Here is a 22,059-nt window from a genome sequence, read left to right as displayed (position 1 = left end):
ACAAATATGCATCATAACCTATTTTGTGCCAGGCAAGGCAATCGAGGTATAGGAAGGAACACGACAGCAGAAACACGGTTCCTGCTTCCTGGAGGGTATGATCTCAAGGCTATGAGTCGGAGCTATTCTTCACTTGCGGGTCTGTTATTCCTCTTTGCCTCAAATGTCCTCTCCTTGCTACTCCAGCAATCTTTCCCTTTCATTTCCAAATCAAAACCCAATCTGGGATCTCTTTTAAGGTATTGTGCACACAGAATGTACTTACTAAATAAATAAAGTATGGCTAAAAATGCCATACACCCACGAATTATGAAGAAACAACTATGGTAGATCAACAGCAATAATAAATGTTAAATGTACAAAACCACTCACAGCATTAGCTACGACTGCAAATAAAACCTTGTTTTTTCACATTTAAAGTAAGAAAGAGACCACCAATATCTACCTAGCAAAACCACATCTATGAACCACAAAACTGTATTTCCTCTTTAAAATATTTTGACAGCCAGTAAAAGAAAGGGCAAGAGAATCCAGTTTGGATGCATTTAAAATATAGTGTTAAGATATAATTGTCTTAATCTGAAGCATTCTTATAATAAGTACAGTGTCTTCCTCTATCCAAATGTGGACATAGCCACAGACATTCCGAATCATCTTCCAGTTCTCTGCCTTTCTGAGCAGATGCTGAGTCCAGAGTTTGTCTCACCTGGTGGCATAGTTCTTCCCACTGCCTTTGCAGAAGCTCCATGCGTTCGTTAAGGATGGAGATATCGTCTGCACTGATGTAGGTAGAGACAGCATCCTTCAGCACCGTCAGCCGTGCCAAGTCATCTGTCCAGCTCCCAACTGCATTTTCCAATTCCTAGATTTAAAAAAAAAAGCACAAAACTTGAATACCCATGGGCATCTATCATCAACAGTTTCTGAAGTGTATTTGGAATCCCCTCTTGATGTCAATACAGTTCCATCCCATTCTATTTGAACATCCAACTTGGTAGCTACTTTATTTGCTTCCTACATAATCTGATAATTTGCCAAGTTCTTCTTATATAATACCAGGTTGCTTGCAGAATCTTTCCTAATGGGAAATGGAAATCTATTTCCCATTTCATTGATCTTTTCTGATCATCTTTTCTAGTTCAAGTTTCATCACTGCATTGATCTTCCTTAGTTTTAAACCAACATTACCTTTGTCCCAAGTGACTGATCATGTTAATAAAATATTAAAAAAAACCTAAACTACTAGATTTAACTTTCATGTTCAAAGACTATCGGTTGCTACATTCTGTGATACAGATTTACAATGTAGTAGCTGAAAGGATCAGTTGCTGTTATTACTCAATTTAAAATAATGGACTGAATATGTTTCCTGCAGGAGAAGAGATTTCTTTAAGTTACTGGAAAAATATGTATTTTCTCCTTTTGGGGAACAGTTTAAGGAAAAAATCCAATATTTGAATGAGTTGACAATAGTTTTTGCAATGCTTTGAACAGATGACTAGTTTTACAATTTGTACAGCTCTTGCTTTTTGCCAGCTGTTGATGTTTTTAGATTCCAGCTAATTTTGTACGTGAATAGAGTAGTTCACATGGCTTTTTCCCTCTGTTTTTGTCTCTTCATACAGGAGACAAGTTTCCAAAGGCAAAGGCAATTAATGGTACTGTCTGAGGCTAACTTCTCAGGCAATTTAAGCAAAACTAGGTTATAGCCTGAATTTTCTAGGTAATTGCTTTGTTTTGCTGCTAAGGTGGTTTGCGGAAGAGTAGCAGAGAGCTGGACCAAAATGCATCCTTCTAATCTCCAAACTTAATAGCAGGTGTGTTTGTAACTGTTGTGTATTTTGGGAAATGAGGTCCCATGGTAACAGTATTTGGCTGAAAGACCAAACTATCCTGGTGTATTAAATATGCAGCATTTCTGCTTATATCCATAGACATATTAAATTGTCATATCAATGTAAAGATTTTCCTCTTTTTATACCAATTTTCAACTCCCACCCCCCCAACTCAAACATCAGATTTGGTGTATGGGTTAAAAGAGAAACACCACCTTCAGAAACCAACTGTTTCAGACTCACAGACTCTATTTTAGATGAATCTGTGTGGTAAAAATATAGCCTTTGGGTTCAGGAAACCCTGGTATTTACTAAGTTTGAAAAGTTACTGAACTTCTAGCTGCCTCACTTTTCACATCTGTAGAAGGGAAATAGCAGACTGTCCTCATGAGCTTGCGTTCATGACAACTAAGGTAACACTGGTTAGTCACTGGCGTATAGGAGGAGCCCAGTAAATTCCCATTCTTGCTTGTTGAAAGTTTTCTTTAATCATTTGTCATACATTCACAGGCACAGACTTAAAACAAATTCTTTTTAATCTTTGCATACTACTGAACTTACACCTCAAGATAGTATTTCTCTCCCTTGCCATCCATGACATAAAGTATACTACCTTTTCATTTTCCTAAATCTGCTTCTTTCAAATTTCAAAGATCATCCTTACATTTTAATACTGAAGAAAATTTCTTATATCCACCTTTTCATGATTTCCAGACTTCTTTAAAAATTAATCTCTCTTAAAGGCTTACAGCTTCTTAGCCAAAAAGAAGCAGAGAACTTCTGATCAAAATCCAAATCATTTAAGTCTGTGTGAAGTTTTAAACAGAATTACTCCAGTGCAGTAATTTGCAAATGACTTGGAGAACACAAGGACATGTCATTTGGGGGAAAAAAGCATTTTTAAGGGTAGTTGTGATTTTGTCTGCATACTGCTCAGCAGAGAACTGCTATTCAGGCACTCCACTTGCCTACACAGGAGTGAATGGAACAAATCCTACAGACACTAAATCAGGTTGGTCGCAGGGAGCTCCCCATGCAGGGAGGGGTCTGTATTAGCTTCTGATTTGCTTCCAAGTGCCATTTGAAGTGTTGATCCTAAACTTTAAATAGTTAGGGCCCTGAGTATCTGAAGGATTGTGTGTCTTCATGCAGTAACTGAAAGCAGCTACTTATAGTTCCTATTTTTCTTACAGGAAAGAGCCTGGAGGGCAGCGTGTATTTCTCCAAGGGCCATCGTCTGCAGAATTTCCAGGCTGCTGAGCCTCACTCTTCTTTCTGTGAACTAGACTCTTCTAGAATGGCTCTCCAGTGTGGACACTTTAAAAAGATTGTCTTTATTGCTCTTAACCTAGTTTTTAAATATCTTTTAATGTTGTGTGTTACATTTTCATTTACTTACTTAAGGTAATCCATAAACTAGTCTATAATTTCATCGACTGCAATAAATCAACAACCATGTTTCACCAGAGTTGTCTGCCCTAATGCAAAATACCAGAAACTTGCACCTACATGCAGACATTCATAGGAGCTTGACTGAATTATGCTTTCAAAGGCGTTATTACACTGGAAGTACAAGTAGTTGACGGTTAAAAGCTCACTCCAGCAACTTACCTTGCCACGCATCTGCTCCGCGTGGAGCTCTTCGTGGTGATCCGGCAGAGGTGGGGAAAGCCTCTTTTTGAAGGTTCGTAGTTTCTCCAGAGAATCAGCTATTCCGTTCTCACATTTTTCCCAGTCCTATAATGGGAAGCAAAAGAAATTTCATGGATTTTTAAGGAGTAGGAAGTTGGAAAACAAGAAAAACTCTCTTCTCAATTCCCAGAGAAAGAATTAAAGTTACACTGATGAATACTGTGAAAGCACCCACACCCACGCTACGGGGGGGAGCATGGGAAGAGCTGAGTTCTAAACTGGACGGTTCTCATCATCTGGGTGACCGCAAGCAGGTAATGCACTACGTGTTGCTTATGAAAACTGAAATGATACAGACTCTCTATAATTGTATTAAAGGATTAAAGGAAACGATGGGTGTCAAGACACCAAGTACAAGACACCCAGAATATTATGCGTACTCAGAAATGTTACATGAATCCAAATCTATCTGCAGAGGTGAGAGTATGAACACAGTACTTTGCCTCTTTCCTAACTCCACCCATAATGGTACTAATGTCTACACTATCTCAAGGCACTATAAAGGATAGAAAAGAGGATATGAAATCTCTTTCAGGGTGAAAATACACATAGGTAAGAGAAGTGACATGAAATGTAAAAATAATATAACCCTGACTCTGATTCAATTCAATATATAAATAGTATGAGCCACTTAGATTTGAATTGTTACAGAAGTAGAAACATGTAACTCTAAAAAGCATGGCATTTGACTGGCTTTCTCTTGATAGTACTGAAACATATGTAACAAAGGACTAAATGTGTAAAACATTAAAAAAACCTATCCAAAGAAAAAAAGTAGAGGAAGAAAAATAATGCACAGTTTTTAAAATGTACACCTTATATGCCAGCTACTGATAAGTGTTCTGAAGGATAGAATGGTGGTGTGGAATGTGGAGATCCCTATGTACTGACAAAAGAAAACATACATGATGTGCTTGTGTTTTGGCAGATTACACACCAAAGGTAACAAGAGTTGCCTCTGGGGAAGATACTAGGATTTGGATGGTGGTGTAGGGGAAATTTCATTTTTTACTCTCTATGCTTCTATTATTATCTACATTTTTTTTTCAGACACATGTATTTCTTATGTAATTAAAAAAGGAAAGAAGAAAATGAGAGGAACCATGATGGAGACTTTAATCTTTACAGCACCCTATCTACAAATTAGCCCACATCTGGTGTCTCAGTGCCAATGAAATTCAACTAAACAAATCTCCTTCATTTTGTCCAATACCTCCCATTCCTGGCCTCCCCCTCCCCAGTAACCCTCCCCTCAACTTAAATTACTGAGCTCCAAAGAGAGACAACCTGAGTTGCTTTTAGTGGTTAGCCTGGAGCCAAATCCTGCTGCATTTCCCTTCACATTATCCCTTTCATCATCTTTCATCACCGGCCTTTTCCTGTCTAGGTTCATTCTATCTTCTCTCCCGATGCCTTATTTTCAGCACAGCAACACACGATGCTATTACAACTGTCTTCCTTAAGAAGTGTTGGCTACAGTGCCTCCCTGCTGGTGATGTCTTTTGGTTTCTAAATAAACTGAGAGTTTGGCCCAAAGTTCTTATTTCTCTTTAAAATTCCTTTGAGGAACTTCCTAGAGTATATAACCTCATTCCCTCTTCCCATTCACCAGAAAGAACAAAAACAAGACCCCCAAAAACAAAAGCCCCAAATGTCTATTTTGGACAGATTTGTTCCAATTCCGCTTTAGTGAAAGATCTCGGTGTTCTCAGGCTACACTTAGTTCATGAACGCTAAGCATAGTGGCGGCAAACAAAAGATTCTCTTTTGCTTAAACTGAACAACATTCTCAATTAAATCATCACACACTGAAATCTCTGAACACACAGGCAAGAAATGTTCATTGATCTAAAAGAGAAAAGGTCCGCTTTTTATTCTTCCTAACGAAAGTAAGAGGCAATAGTGAAGCGGGTAAACATGCAAGGCATTGATTATTTTTGGCCTATTTACTCAGCATTTAATTAAAAGCTAAAAATATGTTAGCTTTATAGCTACGGTGAAAAGATACAGTAAAACGAGGCTGTATAAACATTAGAATTTAGCTCCATAAATTCCTTTTTAGGCAAACAGGATCTAGTGTATGATCCAAAAGAAAATAAAACTTTAACAAGAGAATAGGGATTCCCCTTTCCAAGGATGGCTTAGATTCTGAAGCTATAACCAAGTCATTTTTACTACATGAATTATAAGGAAATAACTAAATGTTATGGTCTGCAAACATCTATCAAAGTGGATGTTTTATACACCAACAAATAGACTAACAAGAAAAGCAAATGTAGTGACTCAGCCATCTCGCCTTATTAAGTCTTAGAAACGTGTCCAAAAATCAATCACAAATAAAGAAAAAGATATGATTAACATGTTCTCTGCAGAATGATTTACAATGTTTTTAATCCTTTCCTGAAGGCAAAAAAAGAAGAAAAAAAATCAGGCATATCATATTACTGATGAATTGTGCTGTGTGCAAAAAATGGTTCTCTAACATATGTTGGGTGGCATTTTTGATTGATTGCTTCCTACATAGAAGGTGATATATTATATTTTTTTCAGCATTTTATTTTATTTTTTTAACATCTTTATTGGAGTATGATTGCCTTACAATGCTGTGCTAGTTTCCACCGTACAACAAAGTGAATCAGCCACATGTATACATATATCCCCATATATTATTAAATAAAATTCAGTAGAATAAACCCAATGAATGTGCATACTTTAAGCATTAAAAAAAGCAAAATGTGTTTCATTAGCTTTAGTTATTACCTTTGATCCAAAAAGTGACAGTCCAAATTTAATAGATAATCTTATTGAAGTGTTGGTGATTATCAATATATATATAAAACTTCAGTATTTAGTCATGTTCAATTTCAAAATGATAATAATATAAACAATAATAATTACCATCATTTATTGAGTACTCAGTATGTACCAGGTACTCTGATACATGATTTATTCCATTATTTCATTAAACCCTCACAATGCCCTATGAAAGAGATGTAGTCATACCCACTCTACAGATGAGAAAATGGAGGCTTTGATAGGTTTAGTTAACCAGGTTACTTGGTTTCTTAATGGTTTTAACTTGGGTTTATCTGAGTTTAGAGTCTATGCCTTAATTCAACTGCTGCTTTAATCGTGTCTTATGCAAGGAATTGGAAAGTGAGGGAGAAAAGCATACTGTGGGAGGTCTACTAAATCTACATTTCCCTAAACTTGCTGTGTGATCAGCCTGCTATCTGTATCCAACTAAAGGTTTAATATACCTCCTGGAGATTTTATCTCATAGCAACTTGCTTGGATAAGCTAAGATCAAATCAAGAGTATCTTCTTGGATAGGTTTTTTCCCTGCTATAAAAGAAGAGACATCAATCTTGAAAACCACTTTAGAGTCTTAGATTAGGGAGTGGAATCTACTCTTTGCATTCTTGTCTAGATTTATAAAGTCATCTCATGGTTTCTGGCTTAGCACCAGCCATGAATCAGAATTCATTGCTTGGATGGTCTTACTAGACTTAAAACTACTTTGTTGGGGGATTTTCCTGAAAGACCACCTGCTGAAAATTGGGAAACTTTTCTAGTTCATGCAAGACAGGACAATGTCCTAAACAGGACACAGGGGATCAAAATACTGCGGGGTCTGACATAACGATCTGCATTATTTGATTCGCAGGATAACAACGTTGAGGAAGCAGCACAACTATTAAAAGGGCTTTTTTTTAATGTCTTTATTGGAATATAATTGCTTTACAATGGTGTGTTAGTTTCTGTTTTATAACAAAGTGAATCAGCTATATGTATACATATATCCCCATATCTCCTCCCTCTTGTGTCTCCCTCCCACCCTCCCTATCCCACCCCTCTAGGTGGTCACAAAGCACCAAGCTGATCTCCCTGTGCTACGTGGCTGCTTCCCATTTTACGTTTGGTAGTGTACATATGTCCATGCCTCTCTCTCACTCGTCCACCTTACCCTTCCCCCTCCCCGTGTCCTCAAGTCCATTCTCTATGTCTGTGTCTTTATTCCTGTCCTGACCATAGGTTCTTCAGACCATTTTTTTTTTAGATTCCATATATATGTGTTAGCATAATGTATTTGTTTTTCTCTTTCTGACTTATTTCACTCTGTATGACAGACTCTAGGTCCATCCAGCTCACTGCAAATAACTCAATTTTGTTTCTTTTTATGGCTGAGCAATAAAGGGCTTTTTAAACTGCATTAGGCCTACAGGAGGAAAGAGCTGAACTTATCTGCAACAAGAAGGCCAGTTTTTTCTTCTGCTCCTCCAGATGCACACTGGCTGATCTCCATCTCTCTTGGATTTCAGCGAGTTCAGCCTGCAAGGCAGCCTCAGCTGCACCATCAGCAGAAAGCAGGAGCTGCTTGCCAGCCTCCACGGTGAGGATGTAGCTGCCTTGCTGTCGCAGGAACACTTTTTCTTTGAACTGAAAGAAACCGTAGATTTTTACTTTCTCATTTTTGTCTTTACCATTTCCCCATTATAAGTATTTTTAAATAAGCCTAAATTTTTGCATACATAACATGCCCTCTTGTTTCCAAAAAGCTTTACAGTACTTTGGGCCTGAGTGAAGCAATGTATAAATAAATGGGAATTCCACACAGAAAGCTTAGTTTCTGCTCCCAAGTTAAATGCAATCACGATGCAATAGGAAAATTGCTCTATGAGGCTGATGCACAGGGGCACAGAGGGACATCTGACCCACGCTGGGTGCACAGGGAGGTTTCTTCAAATGGTGAAGCCTTCATGAGTCTTGAAAGACACAGGAACACAACCAGATTAAGAAGGACCTGCTGTGATGAGAGCCAGGAGTCAGGGAGAAGACATCTTCCACACATAGAAATTGGATGGGCAAAATTGCTATATGGGATAAATATGATGAATTCAGGACACTGGACTTAGTTTTCAGTGGCTGGAATATAGGATTCCCGTAAAAGAGTGGTAGAAGATGACACCAGACCACACCTTGCACAGGAATTTGGTTTTTATAGTAAAAGTGACTGAGATTCATGGAAGAGTATTAAGCGGTTGGGTAGAAAATGGAATGGAAGGCCATATATTGGATCCTTTAAGACAGGTTAGGAAGCTACTGTCTATCTAGGCAAGAAATCACGAGCACCTAATCTAAGTTAGTGGCAGTAGAAATGGAGACTTGAAGGATATAAGATATGGGGAGGGAGATAAAATGAAGAGTATAGCTCTAGAATGACTCTGGGTTGCTGACGGATAGACCAGATAGCCGGTGATATTTCCTCGGTTTGGGCACATGGAATGGACTGGTGGAGATGGTTGATCCAGAGATCACAGGCTCTATTGGAACCATGGAGTATATTATGTCTGTGATACACATAGATATAAAGCTAAAAGGGGGTTGAATACATGAGTTGGAAGCTCAGGAGGTGAATGTGACCAGAAGATACCAACTTGACCCTTCTCTGCTGGTAGGGATTAGTGGAAGCCATGTGTATAGATGAGGTTTCCCAGAGAAGCAAGGAGGAGAAAGGAAGCAGAGAACAGTGACCTTCAAAACAAGAGGAGCCTATGAAATATACTGGGAGGGACTGATGAGAGGGTGTGGAGGTCTCCATCTAAGAGGCTGGACCCCTAAACTTCCAGGCTGGGGAAAGTAAGGGGAATGGACAAAGAGCTCCCACAGGACTGAGTCTTTCATCTTTTCTGGATACTTCAGTTAAACTGCTCATGAGTAAAATATGTATAATCAGTGCAAAGTTTTCCTTTCCTTGCCATTGCCTTTCCATCCACGCTGGGATTCACTGAGCTGCTGGGAGGCCTTGGTGGGTGAAGTGGAGTCAGTCTTTGTGAGAGGCTGGGACTCGCCCTACTTTCATTGTTAAATATGGACTTTGTAATGCCATCATTTTATATATTTCTGTTGACATTTGAGAACAATGCTTGTCCTCATTCCAGTGTCTCTAATATCCTTCTCAAGAACCGAGGCCAGGGTAAAGTGTGCAGCAGAAATGCAGAAGAGGTTTAAAAACCGCCTGTTTTGCACCTTACCTGCACTTCATCAAAGAGGGTCCTTGCTTGCTGCAGTGGTATTGGGACACTTCCGAGACCACTCACGGGTAGATAGGACACTTCAACCAACCATTTACGAAGCTTTTCTGCCATCTCCTGATAGCGCTGCCACTGGCGGATCTGGCTGTCAATGATGCCCCGCCTCTGCTGGGCCCTGCGTATCACCCCCTGCCACTGATTACTGAGAAGGGTCAATTTGAGGTTGAACTCATCCCTGGTGAAGAAATAATTACATAAGGAAAACCACCGTTATCCTGGATGTAGTTACATAATCAACCAATACATACATACATACTTGATGACCGTACGCCCTAAGAGGTGACCTAGGGCAGAGGTTTTCATATATCATGCCATGATCTGTTATCAGGTCTACTGAAAGTAATTTAAAAAATTAATAACAGTTAAGCTATCAGTGTTTGCAAATGGTGAGTGTGTTCACATCTTAGCACAGGTGGAAGACATATCTGTAGGGTCAACTGTCATTTACCCTCTCTCAGAGTGCATGAGAGGGGACAGGGTGTAGGGCAGCAGCTACAGTGCGAACGGCTCCCTGGACATGCCTGTAGCCATGTGTGCAGCACGGGGCAGCATCCTGTGCATGCAACAGCAGGAAAGGAGGGGCCCAGCTTATCTACAACCTCTGTCTTCAGCTACAATTATAAGTCACTTTGGATGAACAACACTGGGTTACTTTAGCTAGAATCAGAAACCATTTAACTAAAATTATGTTACATAAAAATATTTTTAAAAACTGTACTCCATAAACTCTCAGTATTCCGTCACAGTAGACAGTCCTAATCTTTAGCAGATGATTTCACATACTAATCTAAATCATCCCTTCTAACGTTTTAAGCCCTCTTCACTTGTTCTTAGCAAAATGAAAAGTATCTAGTTATCATTTTCTGAATAAAGGTTGTGCCTATACTTAGAGATGTTAAATTTTATTTACGCTTTCTCAATTTCAGGCTAACTCATCTCAGATCTTGTAGTTGGTTCTTCCTACCTCTGTTTACTACCTTTAAAAATGTTGGTAGTTTTTTATTATGTTTTCCTTAACATCCAACTGTGGCTTTAGAACTGTTTTGTCCAGTATCAAATAGAATGAGTTTCTTTATAGATTACAGTGTTATTCACACATTTTAGTACTAAAGTGTAACATTACTTGCTCATTCTCTATGTTACTAGTGTTGCTTTTCTTCCCTCCTGTGGGGGGGCTTCTGCTCTGAGTTGGATTTACTGTCCTGGGCTCCTATATTCTTGATACCTCTTATTATCGAGGGCCACTATAAACTTTGATTTTGTAACCAAATGTGTTATTAAGTGCTTCTGGTTTTGAGAGGAAATTGTGATATTTATAATCTAATTTCAGTAGAACCAAATACGATGAATTAGGTTCATGAGACTTCCCTAAAAGTTACAAGCATCCATCATCTCTGAAAACATCTAACTCCAGGGCTTGGAGAAGAGTACCCTAAATATTGCTTCACTATCAGCTAGCCATCCAGGGTCTCTTTGGAGCCTCCGTCCTCACTTTGTAGAACCAAGCTGCTCTGAGCTATCTGTCAGCATGAGGAACTACTCAAAACACGATACTGGGCTCAACGCTGAACTTGAACTCTCAAAAACAAAACGTATAAACGAACTTTTAAAACGCAATACATTTGTAATCTAGGACCTTGCTATTTGTCAACAGGCTCTCATCTGTAATTTTTTTCACTCGCAACTTTCAAAATTATCCTTGGGTCCCATCCTCCCTTTTTCATCTCTTTGGTGTTTTTCCTTGCTAACATTTAAAATTTAATAGATGTTGGCTTGAGCATGAATTTTAAATTTTATTTTACTTAATGACTCAAGCTTTTATAATATTGTTACAGAGTAGGGAGGATAAAGCAAAAGATAAGTTAATTGCACTTGAATGTGTCTTATTTTGAAGGCCTTAAATTCTTAGTAAAGCTCACATTTAAGTTTGGCTTCCTTAGAATAGAATAAATATGGTATCACATTTTGCTGTTCCAAGCTTAATCATGAAAATCTTTCATGTACTTCCAAAGAAATATCCACTTAAAACTGAAATTGAGCCCAAAACTTAAAAAAAAAAACCTCTTAATAAAAATAATGACTTATTTTCTATTTTTTTGGAAAAAAACTAAGTTAATTATAATCACAACTACTGTTCTAAATATGGAAAAGACATACATATGTGATAAAATAAATGAGGTTTGTACACCAAATATTACCACATAAAGTAATGGGGTAGAGTAAACACTGTTACTAAGAAATGTAAATATAGGACGAAATTGCCAATTCATATGCCATAAATCTAAAGAGGAGCTAGATTTTACCTCTGCATTTTGAATACAGAGATAATCTGCTAAGTAATAAAGAGGAAGCAGGGTTTCAGGTTGAGTGTAATCTGACTTAAGTTAACCCACCATTTTCAAATGTGGAAGTGTTATCATGGTATAGGAAGCCTGGCTGGTCCTGACTAAAGGCAAGGTACATGAGTGGTAGGCTTGATTCTATTGCTACTTAGTTATGTGACCTCGGTCAAATCAGTTCACATTTCTGGGTCTCAAGTTTTCAGTTGTAAACAAGAGAGATGGTCTAGTGATCTCTATGTTCCTCTGAGGAATAAAATTTCTGTAATCATATGAGAATATTAGAAGCATCTGTTGACAAACCACTGATACATCACTGACACAATTCATTCTGGTCTATTCATTAATTCTAGTCCCCTACAGATGCCTAGCGAAGGTTGGCTAGGTGTTTCCAATTACTCTATGTCTTGCATGTAATATAATAGCACTTCTTTAAAAAGTTTCAATACTCAGTCATTTCAGAGATTCAGACAAGTCTTTCCTCCAATTTCTGAGGCTTCTCTCCAGTACAATTGCCTTAGGAAGATTGGCTCTATGCCCTCTAACCTGCTCATTCAAAAGAAAATGGTTAATTTACTGGAACCTTTCTTCATAATAATATATCAAAGATCCTACCTGTCATCAACTTGACCTTGTTCTAGAAGATGCTGTCCATCAACAATGATCGAGTGTAAAATCTGCTGACGACTGAACATCTCTGCTTGAAACAACTGTTATTTTTAAAAAAGAAAAACATAATTTAGAGTTCCTAATTTTAGTGACCAGTTCTCCAATAACTTTCCAAAAATGCTGGTTCAAGCAAGACTATGAAAAATATTTCCAGCTGAATCAGGTTGTATATGAAAACCTGCAATGTAAGAATATTTTTAAACCATCAATTAAGATAAACTTAAAGATACAGTTTCATTTTGTTTACTAAAACTAAATGACTAAAAGTAGAATTATGTTTCCCTTCTTCCTTTCAAAATTACCTAATAAAGTTAGTTAACACATAATTTGTATTGTTTTTTTTAATATGCAGAATATGGTCCATTTTCAGACAGAGAATCACTTAAGACCTTTTAAAAAGTTGAAGAATGGAAAAAAATCCACCCTTTTTATAAACTCACTGTTTTTCAATTTAACTCAGTTAATAAAATTGTTTCACTACTAAAAAAGCTCAAGAGAAAGTCTTTCAGGTTTTCACTGTTTTTTAAACAGCTTTATTGAGATAGAATTCTATATCATACAATTCACCTATTTACAATTTAATGATTTTTATTATATTTCCAGAGTTATACAACTATCACCACAATCAATTTTAGACTATTGCCATAACTCCCCCCAAAAGCTCCATACTCATTAGCAATCACTCCCCATCTCCTTTCAATCCCCCCAGCCCTAGGTAGCCACTGATCTGTTTTCTGTCTCTATGGATTTACCTACTCTGGATGTTTCATATAAATGAGATCAGGTAATTTACTGTCTTTTGTGACTGGCTTCTTTCCTCTTAGCATAATGTTTTCAAGGTTGATCCATGCTGCAGTATGTATGAGTACTGTGTTCCTTTTTATTGCTGGATAGTATTCCATTAAATGGATATACCACATTTTATTGTATTCATCATCAGTTAGTGGATATCTGGGTCACCTCCACTTTTGGGATATTATGAATAATGCTGCAATGAACAAAATTCTGGTACAAGCTTTTGTAAGGACATATATTTTCCTTTCTCTTGGGTGTATACTTAGGAGTGGAATTACTGGGTCACATGGTAATTCTATGTTTAACACTTTAAGGAACTGCCAAATTGTTTTCCAAAGTAGCTTCACCATTTTACATTCCCACCAGCAATGTATGACGATTCCAATTTCTCTATTCCCTCATCAACACTTGTTTTCTTTTTCATTGTAGCCATCCTAGTGTGTGTGAAGTACTATCTCATTTTAGTTTTGATTCATTGTAGATTACTTCATTGTTGGTCAACTCTATAAAACTGGACTTAAAAATCCCTTACACATATTTAACTTTTCTATTTTTAAAAATTTAAGCAAAATGCCTTAAAATTAATTTCATCTCTTTAAAGTCCAGCATTAAGCTTTTCTCTGTTTTAGCTGCATCCTATCTCTCTATTTGTGTATATTTCATAAACACGGGAGCAAATTAGTTACAGCAGTAAACAGCAAAATAGAGACTAATTGTAAATTGATTAATTTGCTTTTTGTATCTAATTCTTTCTTGATTGTCTTGAGAAATGATTATAATGCAATTTGATCAAGAGGCACACCTGGAGATATTTGGTAGTTTGATTTCCTAGTATAAAATATGTATATGTTTTTTAAAGAACTCACAATTTTTATTTATCAAAGACTTTTGATCAAAGCATAATCTCCTAAGCAACTAGCCTTGACAATATTAGTGTAGTCTGTAATTCAACTGGGAAATTATCTTACCACAATTCTGGCACCATACCTTGCAGGGTACTGAAGCCTGCCCCATGCTTATAACCAAGACTGGACTGCATTTTTGTGATTAAGATATCGAAACTTCAAGCTTAAGAAAGAAGGCAAAAACATCGCATGCATTTGAGCAGATTCAGCACACATTATAGGACTTTCATTCTTCCACATGGCATTTTGCAGCATCTTCCAAAGGCCTAAAACAATTTTATCACCCAAAAATGTACTGGCATAACTTACCTCATGTGCTCTTTGCTGCTCCAAAAGATGCTGATAATTGCCTGAAATCTCTACTGCTAACTTCTGTTCTGTTTGAACTAGGAATTCCATCCATGTTTCACATTTCTCCAAGAAAGTTTGATGTTGTAGCAAAAATGACTGTAACTTACTGACAGAAGGAAAATGAATAATGGTGATGCTGTAGCTTTTTTTCTTATACCTTCAGCATATAAAACTAGATTAAATATTCTCTGTTCCAATTCTAATTTGACCTCCACAAAGCTCATGTTAGGTGTAAAATTTTGTGAAAAATCAAAAGAAAATTGAAGAAAAGAAATTTAAATGACAAAATTATATATATTTAATATATTCTTATATAAAAGTTTTATTTTTTGATTAAAACAATATTCAGTACATTAAACATGGGAAATCACTTCATATTTTGAGTTTCTCACTTTTAGTTCAAATTGTGTGAATAACATTGGAAAGATCTAGAATTTATAAATATATACAAATCATGAACTTATTTCTACTGATATTTCAGAGTGGCCAAAACATCTCTGGGTTACTCTACCTGAATCTTTCTGTAGTCTGGGAGGAGATCAGAGACCAGTGCCGGTTCAGATTCTGCATCCTTTTGATTTCTTTATCATTTAGGGGTAACCTGTATCCAAGCTCATTTAGCCGGTCTAAATCTGGGACCATGCTGCTGAATTTTAGCATCTGTCCCTGAAAGCAAGATGCAAAACTAGATTTAGCACCACGGTCAGAAAAGGCAGAGTTCTTTCAAAAGTGCACAGCAATCTTCTGATTTCAGGAAGAAGCTGGTCTTTGGTCTCCTCTGCATTTCTAGGCCACCCCCTCGCAACCTCCAGTGCTGCAAAGAAAGCAAAGCTGGATCTCCTCATCAGCTTCCACTGCTGCTGCTGCTGTTGCTGCTATAGCTACTCATTATCCCTTATTGAACATTTAATAGTTTATGTGTATTATTTACTTGATTTATTTACTCATAAGTAATTCTTGCTTGAACTGATAAAGGATGAAAATTGTGCTGATGACTGAAAGGACTTATTTCTTACCCTTTATATTTCATTTATCCATGTTAATCTGCTCCTTTATTATTTAATAATAATATTAGTTATAATAGTAATAGCTAACTCCCATTTATTGAGCACATATGAACCAAGCATTGTTATAAGAGCTTTACAGGTAATAACTCATTTTATCCTCAAAACAATCCCATAAAGTAAGAACCACTACTATTCCCAATTTACAATGAGGAAGAAGAGGCACAGACACTAAGTAAATTGCTCAAGGCCACCCAGCTAGTAAGTGGTAGAGCCAGGTAAACACGACTTGTTGGGTTCTCCTTGGATGGAACACAATCCCACCTGAGCTCCCAAATCACCACCCGTTATCTTAAGAGCTTCAGTTTTAGGTCCATGACCCCAACCCCAAAGTTGGTGAGACTCAACTGAGAAAGCAGTCTATGCTTTCAGATCGCTTTCCTCCCTTCACACACAGGACGAAGCTGCCTGTCCTGGTTTTCCTGTGGTTGTTTGTAACTCCATCTAGGAAATCAGCTACAGGCAGGAGAAAAGGTCAGGACACCTTTGGCTGTGTGTGTGTCCACTCTGTGTACTCTGCAAAAGGCTCATAACCCTGAAGAGAGAATAAATCTTGCCAACTGTCGAAGCCAAAAGCAAACTATTAGATGGCAGAATTTCCACAGGTGGACATCAGCAGTGAACAAAACTGACATGCCATGGTCCCTCTCATGGTGCTCAAAAAGAGTAAGACACTATTCCAATAGCAGAGAGAACAGCAGTCACCTATCACATGAACTCCTTGGATGGTACGATGAAAGTCTGAAGAAAAATAACAGTGGGCTATGAAACTGTCGCTGGGGGGCCTGGCCATGGACAGAAGGGGAGGCTTTCTGAGAGTGACCCTGAATAAAATGACCAGGAGTTGATGCCTTTTGGGGACAAGGAATGGATTCAAGAAAGCGGGGGATGGGCATCTTACACACAGACGCCGGGAAGCACTGCAGCTCCCAAGTGCCTGGAGAAGGAGACAGAAGGTGGTGAAGGCGAGACCCTTAGGGAGGTGGAAGCCAGCTATTGCTGGTCTTGATACTTCGCACAGATCTTAATCCTGAGAGCAGTGGGAAGCCATGGAGGGTTTTAAGCAGAGGAATAATAGTAATAAAATGTGCATGTCTATTGTATTATTTTATTTACTGTAAAGTCGTTCATGATTAAGTAAAATCTTTTTTTTTTTTTTTTTTTTTCTTTTTTGCGGTATGCGGGCCTCTCACTGTTGTGGCCTCTCCCGTTGCGGAGCACAGGCTCCGGACGCGCAGGCTCAGCGGCCATGGCTCACGGGCCCAGCCGCTCCGCGGCATATGGGATCCTCCCAGACCGGGGCACGAACCCGTATCCCCTGCATCGGCAGGTGGACTCTTAACCACTGCGCCACCAGGGAGGCCCAAGTAAAATCTTTTAAAAGAAAAAGATCGGGCTTCCCTGGTGGCGCAGTGGTAGAGAGTCCGCCTGCCAATGCAGGGGACACGGGTTCGTGCCCCGGTCCGGGAAGATCCCATATGCCACGGAGCGGCTGGGCCCGTGAGCCATGGCCTCTGAGCCTGCGCGTGTGGAGCCTGTGCTCCGAAACGGGAGAGGCCGCGATGGTGAGAGGCCCGCGCAAAAAAAAAAAAAAAAAAAAAAAAGAAAAGAAAAAAGAAAAAGATCATTCTGGCAGCTATAGGTTGGAGGGAGAGAGGTCGCTGCAAAGAGGTCCACAGAGGCTGAGGCTGTGGCCTTGGCCCCTGAGCAAGATCGGACAGCGTAAAGTAGGAGTGGATGATGGTAGTGATGGAGATGGGAGGTTCAAGAGCTATGAAGGAGGTGATGGATTGGGCGCAGGGAGGGCCCAGAGGCAGGAGGAGGACTGAGGTGGACCCGAGCTCTGCTCCTGGGGGCCTCCCATCATGGACCATGAGATCAGCTTGAGCTCCGTGCCACCACTCCTCTCAAGAGAACAGGAAAGCAGAGCTGGCAAGAGTGTCCTTGGGAACAGAAAGTAGGCATATGTCAGGAGTTTTGAGTTTTCTTTAGGATTTTGAAGATAGAAGATCTGGAACGAGGATTTGAACACACTTACCTTAAGTTCTTCCATCCTTTCCTGGATGGTTGAGAGGTCAGACGAGTGGTTAGGGTCCTGCCCTTGTAGTATTTCTTCAGCTTCTACTATCCAGGCTTCCAAAGCTTCTAAACTCTTGGTAAAGGTTTCATAGTCAAGAACTCCAGCCTTTTTTACACAAAAGAAAATTGGTATTTAGAAATCTAGTGAAAGGGCAAGTGGATATTAAAATTATTTTTCATATTCTTGTGCCAAATTGCCATGCTCAAGATGCCATTTCTAAAAAGACAAGGCTACCATAATTTAAATTTTCTTCTTTTTATTTATATAGTTTGCTTAACACTTAGAATTACTTCTATGTGCCATTAGCTAACCAATTAAAGTTATTTTTTACATACATTATCAAACAGAAATATATTCTGATTCTTGCAAAAACTTGTCAGGTAAACATGACTGTTAACGTTAAAGCCACTTAATGTCTATTAATTGAACATATTTTACCGTGGAAGGAAGCAATGATTTGGGGGCAAAAGTACATTGTCGAGAAAAGTGCAAGACTCCCATGTTCCCTTGACCCCATTGGAACTTCCAAATTCGTTTATTTTTTAACTTCTGGTCTTGAAGGAGGCATTGTTTCGATGATGAAAAATTTTTCTTTCCTGTGTTTATGCCCAGGTTTTATAGAATGCCCAATTTATAACACCTGCTGAATGTGAGCTCTGTACCTGTAACATAGTATGCTGTTTGCAAAGAGCCTGTTCTAGGGCACATAAGTGTTGACTCAAACAGAGTTGATCAGACTGAATGGCCGATGCTGCCGAGGCATCTACTTGTTGCTTGAGTTGCTCTCCCAGCTCGTGGAGAACGAAAAGGGAATCCTTAACTGTCCCCAGTCCTTTGAGGAGGTCCTACAGAAGATGAAAGCATGCCCATCATGAAACAACATGTTAAGTGTACTCCTTATTATAAATAATTAGGAACACTCAATTCTTTTTTTTTTTTTTTTTTTTTTTTTGCGGTACACGGGCCTCTCGCTGTTGTGGCCTCTCCCATTGCGGAGCACAGGCTCTGGATGTGCAGGCTCAGCGGCCACGGCTCACTGGCCCAGCTGCTCCGGATCTTCCCGGATCGGGGCACGAACCCGTGTCCCCTGCATCGGCAGGTGGACTCTCAACCACTGAGCCACCAGGGAAGCCCAGAAACACTCAATTCTTATTTGCCAAATTATTACATTAAATAACCTTCACCTTCAGGGAAAAAATCAAGAACTGAATTCCATTTTTAAAAACACGTGTGTGTATTAACATTTAAAAAATGTACTATTCTGATTATAAAAGCTACATAGGTTCATTGTAGGACATTGGGGAAATGCAGAAAAACGTATATAAACAAGAAAAAACATTATCTACAAGTAGAGCCAATAACTGAAAACATTTTGGCAGTTTTTTCCTGCCTCTTCCTGTAATTGATATCAAATTGAAAACCCAGTGCTACATTTTACCTTTTTTGACTTAATATTATACACACAAGAGAGTAACTATACGTGTGGTCACATTTTAGTGGTTACAGCACACCCTCCCCTCTTGGTGGGTGCAGAAGCCTAGCTATGGCTCTGGTGAGCAGGAGGAAGGGTAGACTCTATCTCTGTTCTTTTCTGTGATATCTCTTGCCACCATTTTTTGTGGAACCCTTTTATATGCTCCAAATTAATAAGCTGGTGGAAATTCCCTGTTTCTGGTTTCCATCTACCTCTGAGGGATGACAACTGACTGATTCTTCCACCTGTTGCTGGTGCCCCACCAGATACAGAGAGAGCAGAGCCTGCTACACCCGTGCACGGGCTACAGTGAGAAGGGGAAAAACAAAGGGCAACTTTAACCCTGACGGAGAGATCAGAAAATTCACAGCAATCATCTCGAGCACTAGACTCTAGAACAGGCATATCTCAACGAAGGAGGACTGAAAATTGAAAATGACAAATTTCATAAAGATAAACTATGTGGAAAGAGAAAAAAAGCACAGAATTTACTGTAAATCTTAAACTTTAGCTTTAAAGTGATTATTCATTTTTCATGTGAAGGTCTTAGAATGGGTTAAACTTTTATTTATGTGCTTTTTATAACTTGCCTAATTCTAATAACTGATTTGGGAAAGTTTATAAGAAGGTCTTTGAAATAAATTCATTAAAATAGAGACAAATAAGGACAAATAGTAAGAGGCATGTGATAGGTGAAATGAGAGAAGAATTGCTCTTGAAAACCTTAAGTAGGTTATTGGCAGCTCCAGTGAAAAAGAGAAATATTAAAAAGCTATTAAAAAGAAGTATACCCATAAATCAGGAAAGAAAGACCTCTTCCTACCATTAAGTTCTTAGAAGAAATTATTATGTTGATGCTTACATAAGAGATAATGGACCTCACTGGACAATACTTTGGAACAGTGGAATTTTAAAAGATGTAACATTACTCTTCATATGGTCATTTCTTATATTGACCATCTCTGTAAAAACAGATAGCCTAAGTCTTTCACATGGACTGTATTCCATTAGGAAAAATGGGAAAACAACTCTTTAAAAATAAAACAACGGGAGGGGGCCTCTTAAATCTGTTACATGTGCAACTGTGTTCTGAAAACCTAGCAGCCTCTCTGATACTTGAAACAATTATTTTTGGATAGTTGTCTCACATAGAGACATAACAAAAGCTTAAACACAGCAGCACCAGCCCTGCTAAACTTGAGAAGTCTAAGCTTGAGAAGTTGGTAACACGCAATAGTTCTTGAACATACGTTGCAATCTTGAATCCATGTGGCAACTTCGTCGTCCGCGATGTCCTTGTCAGTGGCTGCCTTCAAGAGCTCATTGGTTCGACCCTCCTGCTGTTGAACTGTAGCAGCACACTGTTTGGAGTAGTCCTTGTATCTCTGCCAAAGCTGAAGTAGGGCCTTGCTGGCGTGCAGCTGCTCTGCAATCTCTTCCAGCAAGTGATTCCATCTGGAAAAGATAGCCAACACTCATGGGCTGATTCCCACCTCTCACCAAATGCTGTTATTTACTATTTTATTTTTCATGATCCTGGTTCATGTGAGTATGGAAATAATGCAGATGTCTCATTTCTATTGAATGTAATAAAAAGTAACATTTCACTCTTATATTTCAAGGGTAGGTAGTAGAAATGAGGTCAATCTTGGGGTATACCACAGTTCTAATTCCTTTCTGAATATCTTCACTACATTTACTTATCCTTAAGTTCATTTTGTGAAACTGAAAACATTAATAGAATAGAACCTATAAAGCTCAAATTCAGAATGCCAGTGTATTAATTGTATTGTTATTTATAATAAGATTGTGATATGAATAATGAGCAACAGTGTAAAACCGGCATGTTCCATACCTCATATTGACTTCTTTTAGTGTATTGGTAAGAGTTTCTGTCACAGGCGGGTGACTCTCTTTTAACAGTTGGTTGGTGACAGAGCCAAATTTCTGTAAGCTCTTTTCCTGTTTCTCTAGATCATCTTGAAGACTCTGCCCAAAGGAAAAGTGCCACAGATGACATAACAGGATCTAAAAATTCTAATGATCAAGTTTAAGAGTAACTTATAGCTGTTTTCATAAATACAAACATACAAATACAAAAACCATGCCTTTGCCCCAATGCTTTATGAGCTTTCTTTAGATAACCATTTTTTCTTTTTTATGAGTTTGTTCTTATGGGTGTGAGGAGGGCTCTTAACAATTGAGACTTCTTGGAGTGGGAGCTGGAGTTCTGCTGGGAAAGCTCACACGGGGAGCCCCTGTCCACCATCGAGGAGGAAGGTGTGGGGTTGCTGGGTGTGCAATCCATTATACTGTGGCTCTCTTTGCTGCTCAGGGTCAAAGTCCAGATCTCTGCTTTATTACTTACCCAAAGTTGCTCTAACAGAGATTCCTGATAGTGAGACTTTAAGAAGTCATAGCTTTTCTGAGTACCAGCTCTAAGTTCTATCTCTGATGTTCTTCCTTGCAAAGAATATTTATTAGGCAGGCTATAGGCTTGGTGGAGTTGTCTACCAAGAACCAGCGAAGAAAGATATTTCCCTGGAAATGTTGCTGAAGTGACAGACTCAGTTCTTAGTAAAACTCCATAGGTGAAGCAGGCTGCAAAAATCCAGTCCCACTTACCACTGATATATGGTTGCCATCAAATCAAAATATATAAGGGATAGACCCTGAATCCTTTCATATCTTAAGACAGAAGATGAGAAACACAGAGTAAGCTCAATTAAAAAGTACTTCTAACCTCCTCAAAGTTATAAA

General features: G+C 38.6%; 1 protein-coding gene across 8 annotated transcripts in view; it reads right to left on the bottom strand.

Moving 5' to 3' along the window:
* The window catches only part of LOC132499744 (nesprin-1), a 241,489-nt gene that overhangs the window by 74,141 nt on the left and 145,289 nt on the right, over window positions 1–22,059 (bottom strand). For all 8 annotated transcript variants that reach the window (XM_060114303.1, XM_060114305.1, XM_060114307.1 and 5 more), the window contains 11 exons: window positions 21,155–21,288; window positions 20,550–20,754; window positions 18,488–18,670; window positions 17,784–17,930; window positions 15,193–15,347; window positions 14,640–14,787; window positions 12,577–12,671; window positions 9,563–9,797; window positions 7,775–7,967; window positions 3,447–3,574; window positions 707–862 (listed from right to left, as the gene is read on the bottom strand). In XM_060114303.1, the coding sequence (XP_059970286.1) occupies window positions 707–862; window positions 3,447–3,574; window positions 7,775–7,967; window positions 9,563–9,797; window positions 12,577–12,671; window positions 14,640–14,787; window positions 15,193–15,347; window positions 17,784–17,930; window positions 18,488–18,670; window positions 20,550–20,754; window positions 21,155–21,288 (1,779 nt within the window). The remainder of the gene's footprint in view (window positions 1–706; window positions 863–3,446; window positions 3,575–7,774; window positions 7,968–9,562; window positions 9,798–12,576; window positions 12,672–14,639; window positions 14,788–15,192; window positions 15,348–17,783; window positions 17,931–18,487; window positions 18,671–20,549; window positions 20,755–21,154; window positions 21,289–22,059) is intronic.

Source organism: Mesoplodon densirostris, chromosome 12 (assembly GCF_025265405.1).
Source record: "Mesoplodon densirostris isolate mMesDen1 chromosome 12, mMesDen1 primary haplotype, whole genome shotgun sequence".
Classification (NCBI taxonomy): domain Eukaryota; kingdom Metazoa; phylum Chordata; class Mammalia; order Artiodactyla; family Ziphiidae; genus Mesoplodon; species Mesoplodon densirostris.
This window is presented reverse-complemented; position numbering and strand designations above follow the sequence as displayed.